At 50.7% G+C, this 9,585-nt stretch overlaps 1 protein-coding gene across 1 annotated transcript in view; it reads right to left on the reverse strand.

Moving 5' to 3' along the window:
* HSPG2 (heparan sulfate proteoglycan 2) overlaps window positions 1-9,585 on the reverse strand; it is a 96,489-nt gene that overhangs the window by 56,466 nt on the left and 30,438 nt on the right. Inside the window, exons 10-20 of the mRNA XM_007935869.1 lie at window positions 6,815-6,946; window positions 6,489-6,633; window positions 6,227-6,396; window positions 6,006-6,152; window positions 3,229-3,392; window positions 2,189-2,368; window positions 1,895-2,091; window positions 1,641-1,788; window positions 600-727; window positions 200-286; window positions 55-113 (exon numbers count right to left, since the gene is read on the reverse strand). Coding sequence (XP_007934060.1) covers window positions 55-113; window positions 200-286; window positions 600-727; window positions 1,641-1,788; window positions 1,895-2,091; window positions 2,189-2,368; window positions 3,229-3,392; window positions 6,006-6,152; window positions 6,227-6,396; window positions 6,489-6,633; window positions 6,815-6,946 — 1,557 coding nt within the window. The remainder of the gene's footprint in view (window positions 1-54; window positions 114-199; window positions 287-599; window positions 728-1,640; window positions 1,789-1,894; window positions 2,092-2,188; window positions 2,369-3,228; window positions 3,393-6,005; window positions 6,153-6,226; window positions 6,397-6,488; window positions 6,634-6,814; window positions 6,947-9,585) is intronic.

Raw genomic sequence — 9,585 nt, forward strand, 5'->3', positions numbered from 1 at the left:
GGAAGGGAGGGAGGGATTGGTAGGTGGCCAGGGTACGATGGATGCTATACTCACTGACAGGCCTGCACTTCCCGCCTGGCTGGATGGGATTGCCTTCGTATCCAGGGGCACAGCTGGGGAAGACAGAGGACCATCAGTAGCATTTCCACGCCCCCACCCAGTTTGGCTGTTTCCCCCATCTCCGCCAGCTCTCTCTCACCTCTCACAGCGGCGGCCTGTGTAGCCGGGGGCACACGCATCACATGTGGCTTGGCCATCTGTGTCCAGGAAGCAGGTTTCTGAGAACCTGTGGGTATTAGGTGGCTAGGCCTTACACTCCTACCCTGTGTAATGACTGTTGCCCCATGGACATAGTATGATACGTTGTTTTCCTGCCCCCCTGCTCTTGATCTACCTCATAGCAACCCTAGGAAGAAAGATCAGCCCATCATCCAGAAGAGGAAACTGAGGCCCAGAGAAGCCAAAGAGCACAGAACAACTTAGTGACCAGGTTGGGATTTGAACACAGGTCTCCCACATTGCTGCTGAGAGAATGTCCCCAATTCAGTGCACCACCCACACTTCCCGCCGTATCTGCCCCATCCTAAGCTGGGTCTGACCTGCGGGAGGCGTCAATGTATGGGCAGGGACAGGGCCGGCAGGCAGTGGCTGTAGCTTTTGTGGCGTCCCCAAAGAAACCAGCCTTGCACTTGTTGCACTGTGGCCCCTCTGTGTTGTGCTGGCAATTCTGAGGGGAGGGGAAAGAGGTGGCTCAGGTTCTACAGAGCAGGCCCTTCCCTCCCCAGGGCCACGCTGGGCCCCATGACAAGCTCTGGGATGCATCTCTGAGGCCATGTGGCTCAGCCTCCCCCATCATTCTAAAATTACTTCATAGCTTCCAAGACAGATCCTCTTAGTGATGACAGAGAGCTCATCACCTCACATGGCAGCCTGTCCAACAGATGTCCCACATACCTACTTTATACTAACCTAAACCTATCTCTGGTAACTCTGGTGGTGTAGTGCCTAATGCATTTGACTTCTAACCAGAAGGCTGGTGGTTCAAACCCACCAGCCATTCCTTGCAAGGAAGATTGGGCAATCTACTTCCGTAGTGATACTGCCTCAGAAACCCAAGGAGAGGTCACTATGAGTCAGACTGACTTGACTGCAGTGAGTTTGGTTTGGTTTTTTGGAAACCTACCTCCTTCTTCCAGTCTGTACCCACTGGCCAGTTCTGCCCTATGGAGTCTGTTTTGTCCATACTTGACAGCTCTGGGAATTGGAGGTAACAGTTTTGCCCTGCTTGAGCTTTTCCTTCTTTCAGCTCCCTAATCTCAGCTTCCTCCAAAATTGCTAAGAAATAAGGTGTGACTTCTAGGCCCCATCCTTTTAGGGCTGACCTCCTATAGGCCATACTTCAGATGACACCCTCCAGGACCCATCTGACCAGAGTAAATGAGAATAAGACCTTCACCTCCCTTGATCTAGGCACTATACTTCTACTAATGCATCCAGAGATCAGGATAGCTTGTTTGGCAGCCACAGCAGTCATTCCGGTGGTTTGTGCTAAGCTCAGGCACAAGAGAAGTTGTTTGTCCTCCCATGCTGCCCTTGCCCCGTCACTATCCAGTACCCAACTGTCAGCTGGCACTACTCACCAGGCAGTGACCATACACAGGGTCACAGGAGCTGGCGTGGCCATTGCAATTGCAGCCAGAGCAGGTGCCCAGATAGGGCCCACCAGGCACTCGGGTGAAGTGAGCATCACAGCTTTCGCAGGACAAGCCAGAATAGCCAATGGGGCATCTGTGGGAGTGGGAACAAGAGAGTGGTGCAGGAACTATGAGACCCCACTCTTTTCTCCTCACTTTACCAGGGTTTCTGCATTCCCCAGCCCTTCCAGGTCAGGTACCTGCACTCCTCCACACTGTAGGTATGACCGTGGCTGGTGGTATGGGTAACAGTGGTATCCATGATGATGTCACTCAGCCCCACACTAGCCATCTTGGCATTGTACACTGTCTGGATGAGCACGGCTTCTAGGCCCTGCAGCACCTGCAACATCTCTGCTCGCTGCACTGGCTGGCCAGACTCGTGGACCCAGTGCTCCTGGGTGTGGACAAAAGAGAAGGGGTCACATGTCAGCAGTGTCCACCCTACCTGCAGCCTCCCTGCCCACAGCCCTGATGGCTCAGGCATTACCCACCTCAGAAAACTGGACCTGGCGTTGGTTCAGAACACCAGGCTGGGTGGGAGTATGGCCCCTGGAGAGTAGGCGATATCCAGCACCCACAAGGACCACATCTGGCCGCTGCACTGGCTCCAGGGTGCCACGTGCCAGCTCATAGCGCACCTTGTAGTGCAGGGAGCCGCCATAGGAGTCCACCTGGCGAGACAAGGTAGATCAGTGCAGGACAGCCATGGGCACACTTGAGGCTCCCTGTGCCCACCATGAGTAACTGCCTCATTGCCCACCTGCTCACATTCACAACTGATGCTCATTGTGTGCTTGGCACTAAGCTGGGCACAATGATGCAGAGATGGGTAAGACCTAGGCTCTTCCTCGGGGTGCTTAGTCCAAGGAAGGGAATAATGGTTAATTTTGTGTGGCTCCCAGTGGTTTGGCCAAACACTGGATAAGTTGCTGTTCCATAATGTAAACTAATACAATGTTATCAACCAACCAGTTCAAAGAGGAGTTCCTCAGGGAATGCTCTGCCTTTAGACTATAAATATGTATTTTGGCAGAATTGTCTCTCTCAATTCTGCACTCTTCCTGTCACATGACCTACAGATTTGGGACTTTCCCCACCCCATGATTGTGTGAGCCAACCCTTTAAAGTAAATCTGTGTGTATGTGTGAATCACTGGTATTGCTTCTCTAGAGATCCTTGACCAAGACATGGGGAGCATGATGCTGTGCAAAAGGTGCCCAGGGAGGCCAGAGAAGGGGCACCAAACCCAGCTTGGGTGTGGGGTAGTGATCAGGGAGGGCTTCCAGGAGGAAGTAATGTCGACTTCCTCCCAAAGACTGAGTCAACATTCCTCCCAACCCAAGAGTAGCTAGCAGAGACCCTGCCCTGAATGAATGAGCTGAAGTCCATAGAGGGCTGCGCCAGGACATGACAACACCTTCCCCTGGAGCTGAGTCTACCTGATGCCTGCCAATTTCAGAAGAAGCAGAGTCCAGGTAGGCTCTGGGCATATAATGAGGGACTCACCCTAGGCAGCAGCCTGGCCCCTCACCTTGTTGCCCAGGAATTGCTCAGGCAGAGCCCAGAAGGAGTCGTGGACGAGGAAGCGGCGGGACAGGTCCACCAGCTGGAACTCCTGCAGCTCAACGTCAATCTGTAGCTGGGTGGAGGAGAGGGGCTGCGTACCCGGCTGTGCTGGCATCGTCACATTCACGCCTACGGGCAGCAGAGGGTGGGGTGGGGCCTGTACCACTGTGTGGCAGGACCTCCAAACACTGCCAGAGGCTCAAACCCTGTTCCTGCCTGAGACACCCACCTCGAAAGAGATGGGAAAGTTCTGGGAGAAGGTCAATTTAAAGAGAACGTTGGGTCTCTCTCTCAGTCAAGAAAAAGCAGGGGTTTTTTGCCCGCTGAAGTTCTGAAGCGACATTTCCCCCAGCAAGCTCTGGGGAAAACTGATGCTGTGGGAGGAGGCTGGGACCCATTTGAGAAACACATGGTCAAAGAAAGATCAAAGGGATTCTGTGCAGCAGGACTTCTCAGAGCCTTTTGTTTGCAACTAGATGTGTGCACTGTTAGGGCTGGAACAGCCCTCAGGGGGCAGAAGAGAGCTACTGAACACTTAAAATGTGGCAAGTTCAGATAAGGAACTAAATGAATTAAATAGCCACACGTGCCTAGTGGCTACCACTTTGGACAGGACGGCTCTAAGGGATAGGAACCTCATTACCTCTTAGCCCTGGGCAGTTTTGACTCTTAGAAAGTTCTTGCTTATGCTGAGTCTATGTCTGTCTGACAATAACTTCTCCCCTGGTTCTGAATGTAACCCAATGTGATCATGGAGAAGAAGTCTAGTCCCTCCTCTGCAGAATGACCACAACAGTACCCAAGTGCACACTATACCTCCCCAGGCCTGCCACCCTCCCTTCTGTGGATGTTTTCAGGCCCCCTCCATCCTGGTCACCATCACGCACAGGCTACCTGCTCTCCCTGGCATTCCTGCCCACCCTCACTATCCAGGATTTCAACCAGACAGGCCTAGGTACTAGCTCTCCTTAAACAGCTGTGTGACCCCAGGGATAGCCCACAACCTCTCAGAGCATCAGTGCTCTCATCTCTAAAACAGTAGAAATAGCCCTGGCCTTGCAAGGATTATTGGCAATTCAAGGACTGGGCATTCAAGGCCACAATGCAGATGTATGTGCTCCACAGATGGTGGCCATGACCACTATTATTGTAAATAAACTGGACGACAACTTTAGGAGCAAACTAAGTTTAACATGACTCACTCCAAGGTTCCTCAACCAGCAAAGGGACATAATAGGCAACACTTAACTGAGCATTTGCTGTGTGTAGAGCTAAGCCCTCTACATGCATTTAACCCTCTGTGATGAAGAAAATAAAGCTCAGTGAGATGAGAGGCTGCCTGATGGCAGGTGTTAAGTGATAGAGCTAGGACTTGAACCCAGGTCTGTCTGATGTCTGGGTCCATGGCTTAGCTGCCCTGCCATTTTGCCTCCCACAGAGAGAGATCTGAGTTCAACTGTCTGCCTTCATGTTTGGGCAAATAGGCCCAGAGAGGCCAAGAAACTTGCCCACAGTCACACAGGCAGGAAGTGGAGCAACGGGAGGTCATTCTGGGCCAGAAAGACACCAAACCCTGTGCTTTTATGCTCTGGGGGCCCTAGCACTGCTCAGTCTGATGAGGATGGTGACATTAGTAAACACTTACTGCACACTTACCATGGGACAAGTACTATTCTGAATGGCTTACATACATACATTAACTCCTAAGTCCTCATAACAAAACCACCATGTCATTGTTGTTAGCTGCCACCAAGCTGGACTCATGGTGACCCCACGTGTTGCAGAGTAGAACTGCTCCACAGGTTTTTTTTTTTTAAGCAATAAAAGGGATTTATTGTCACACATAAGACTGGGAGTAAGACTGGCTTTAGAGTTTGTCTGATTCAGCAGTTCAAAGATGTTAAAGAGCCATTTTCTTCTGGTCTCTCTGCTCCATAGGGTTTTCTTTCTTTCTTTTTTTTTTAGTGCAAAACTGAATATTTATTTAAAGTGAGAAATGCATCATAATAAATCACACATTTTACAAGACTGACAAAACCATAAACTTCAAAAAAAGTTTGTAAGAAAACACAATATTCCAATTAATTGACTCACACAGTGCTATTTTTTTTTTTAACATTTCATTGTAGTTTGTGTGTAAGTTTACAGAGCAAATTAGTTTCCCACCCAACAATTTCTACACATTTTGTTCTGTGACATTAGATATAATCCCCTGAATGTAACAGCATTCTTCCCACTTCCTCCCTGGGTTCATTCCATAGGGCTTCCTTGACTATAATCTTTATGGCAACACATCTCCAGGTTTGAACCACCAACCTTTTAGTTAGCAGCCAACTGCAAACTGCCTGCACCACCCAGGCTCTGTTACAACTTAGGAGGTATTGTTATTTTATCCCTATTTTATAAATGAGCATACTGAGACACAAGATAGTAAGTGACTTGACCAAGGGCATACAGGCAATAAGTGTCAGAGTCACGACTGGAACCAGGCTCCAGAGTCTATGAACTTCATAGCCTGAAGTAGGCAAATATCAAGTGTGGAGCTGGTTCTTCCTAAAAGCATTTATTTGTTTTCCCCTGCACTGCTTTTCTTACAGAGCTTAGCAACCCTGTGTCTCTGCAATAACCTGACACCCATCTGTCCAGCGCATGCTACCCTCCCCTATCTGCCATCTAAGCCTGCTGGGGTATGGTGTCTGCTTCCCACCCACCCAGCACCCGCCTGCCCACCTGCCCACGCACCTTTGAAGTCATTGGGCTGGTCAAAGCGCAATTGGATCTGGTCCCGGAAGCGGCGGCTGCTCTGGCACACATTGGTGATGCCAAAGCAGAAGCAGGGCAGGCAGGAAGCACTGTCCTCCAGGTAAAAGTGCCCATCAGGACAGGGGCCTATTGGGAGGCATGAAGATGGTGGTGGGCTTAGCTGGCAGACAGCCCTGCCCCACCACCACACCAGCACCCACCTGCCCCCTGGCCCACACCTCGCTGTGGGATGAGCTCCAGGACCCCATCAGGAATGCCAAGCACCATGCCACGGGCATTAATGGCCTCGCAGGTGTAGGCACCCTGGTCTGCCTCCTTCACGTCACGGATGGTCAGTGTGCCGCGGCCACCCTCACTGGTCACTGTCACCCTGAGTGGGCACCAAGACAGAGAAGGGGGTCAGGCCTGGGCCACTGACCTTGCCTACCCCATCTCCAACCCTTCCCAAACCCAGATCTGCACCTGGGGTGCGAGGGGACGTGACCCCAGTTGAGCCTCCAGTTGATGATGGGGGTGGGCACACCAGTGGCCACACAGGTGAAGGTCACCGTCTGGCCCCGGGAAGCCTGGATCAACTCCTGGGGAGGGGTCACCACCTGGGGAGGCACTGGGGAGACCAGAGCAGGAGTGAGAGGGGTGTGAGGGGCCCAGGGAAGAGGAGCAAGGGATGACCTAGAGGAGCCAGGCTGGAGAAGGGCAGTGCCCGAGGCTGTGGAGAAGAAGGAGAACCCAGCCCAGGCCCAGTGCCCAGATCTTGCCCCCTCACACCCTCCCAGCTCCCTGCTCACTGCAGCCAAACTCATCACTGCGGTCGGGACAGTCACTCTCTTCATCACAGTGGAAGCTGGCCGGGATGCATGTATCCGTGGAGACACAACGGAACTGCGTGGGCCCGCACACATCCTCAGGGCGCTTGGCAGCTGAGGGGCAGAGTCAGGGGGTGTGAGCACTTTGGCACTGCCCTCAGGGAGAATCACCCCATTTCCTACCTGCCTCAAACGGCCTACCTTATCCACCCTCCTTGGGTGTCCCCAGGGCCACTCACTCATCCTGCCCACACAGCTGCTGTCAACCAGGCCCAGGCACTGTTACCACACATTGTCCACGACATTCATTACACCACACATGACACCATCATGAGTCTGCTATCAAACAGTATCATGATACCCTGCTCCCATTGGTCACTCCATCTGTGTCTCCCACAACATGTGCCACCTCATGTCACAGCCACATGGTCTTGCACACATGAACAAACTCTATCATTCTGCACAGCCAAAGTGGCCAGTATTTCTAGACACTGGGTGATACCCAATAAGGTTCTCCACAGGAAAGGCCTTGCAAGGGCCTGCAAACCTCAGTCCCCCATGGGGCTCAATGCTGTGGACTACAGGACCCTGCTACCCAGGCTCCACTGTACAGTCCAGGGATGATACCTGACCTGAGCATAGCTACCTATTAACTGGCAGGGGCCAGACAAGGCCTGGCACCAGACTGGCCCAACAGTGAATCTACTAGATGGCAACCCAATGTTCTTCCTCAGGAAGACTGAGCTTGAGAGAGACACAGTGACAGGGAAGGCAAAGTGGTGCAGGAGTGGAAGTACATATCCACAGAAAAGAAGCCAAGTGGAGGCCAGGACCATGTGCTGACTTGCAGGACCACTTCTATTTCTGGAACCCTGAAGAGGCCCAAGGCCATGCAGCTTTCACACTCTCTGTTCTGTGCCTTGTCAACCAGATCTCAGCCTTCCTTCTACATTTTCCCAGTAGAAGCCTCTGAGATAGGCTTTTTAACTAAAGCCCTCTATTTCTTTTCCTCTCCTAAAGGGTCTTTGTTGTCAGGCAATCAGCAAACTTAGAGCCACAGGATGGGCATCATGAAATCACCAGTCTGCAACACGATGTTGCCTCTCCCATGTTTACTGCAGGAGCAGGGAGGGTGAGGAAAGGCACAGAGAAGCTTAGTCAGCTGACAGGAAACATGCACTCAGAAACTTGACCCAGGGTCAAGGAGAAATGGTGTGGAGATTATCCTTGATCTTGGACTAACAAACTCCAGGCTTCACCTCAAAGGACCAGATGCACAAACTGCTCCCTGATATAGTCTCTGCCTCTCTGGCCTCAGGCCTCTTTACCACCACTCACCTATTCAACTGTCAGCCGTTACACTGACTTAAGGATGGATGGTTGTTGGATGGATGGACAGAGGAATGAGTTAGAGGAAGGATGTTGGACAGATAAACAGATGAACAGATACACAAAGAGTGGGCAGGTAAGACAATGGATGGATGGGTACTTACATGGATGGAGAGATGGATGGATGAGTGGATAGAAGGATGGGAGAAAAGGAGAATGTTGGATGGATGGATGAATAATTGGCAAATGGACAATGGATGGATGAATGTAAGATTGCATAATGGGATAAATGAATAGAAAGATAGAAGAAGGAAGTATATATTGGAGAGATGGATGAATAGATAGATGGACAATGGATGGATTGCTTGGATGGCTACATAAATAAATGTAAGGGAGGAAGGGTGTTCAACAGATGAATGAATGAATGGATGGGTGGATGCAGAGCTAGGCATATGGATGAACAAATAACTCAGAGCCAAAAAGAAAACAAACAAACAAACTCAGTGATGTTGAGTCATTTCCAACTCATAGGGACCCCTCTTTGGGTTTCTGAGGCAGTATCTCTACAGAAGTAGATGCTCAATCTTCCTTCTGAGGAGTGGCTGGTGGGTTTGAACCGCCAGCTTTCTGATTAGTGGTCAAATGCTCTAGGACTACACCACCAGAGCCAACTCTAAACAAAAATTCTCTAGACCCATAAGGCTTTGGCTCACACATATATCAAGAATCATATCACCGAGCCTTCTGATAAGATGGCAGAATAGGCAGACAAGCTCTACAGACCCTCTTCAACAAAGAAAAGAGAAACCAATTGACAGAGATACAGAAGATAATCCTGGAGCCCTGAGCTTTGAAAGGAAGAATACAGAAGTGGATTAGGCATCAACAAGTGGAAAAACCTGAATGAACAGTGAGTACAGAGATAGTTGGAGCAATGGACTGTCAGGTACTCTGACAGGACCAACAGCCTGAATATTTCCACACGGTGTTGGGACCTGAGAATTGACCTAAAGATCAGCCTTGGTCGCCAAGGGCTGCAAGGACGACTGCACTGGTGGCCTGTGACTAGGAAGGGAAACAGCAAGGAGGGAGATAACCCTGTGGACTTCCAGCAGTCTGGAGGGTGCAGCCATTTTGATTGTTTACACATGGTGGCCATTTTGGTTATTTAAAGTGACGAGGGCTCAGCCATTTTGACTGTTTACAAGCAGAGCCATTTTGGATATTTAAAGTGACCAAGGGCGCAGCCATTTTGAATGTTTACAAGTGATGGCCATTTTGGATTTTAAAGTGACAGCATTCTCTTTTGGATTCCAGGGACATAAGAATAGGCTCTGTTTGCCAAGGACAGCAGGGACATATGAGAAGAAGACAATGGGAAGGGAGACAGGTGGTGAGTATATAAGTGCTGCCAACTAGCAAAC

Source organism: Orycteropus afer, unplaced genomic scaffold (genome assembly GCF_000298275.1).
Source record: "Orycteropus afer afer isolate SDZICR_OR568_19922 unplaced genomic scaffold, OryAfe1.0 scaffold00031, whole genome shotgun sequence".
Taxonomy (NCBI): domain Eukaryota; kingdom Metazoa; phylum Chordata; class Mammalia; order Tubulidentata; family Orycteropodidae; genus Orycteropus; species Orycteropus afer.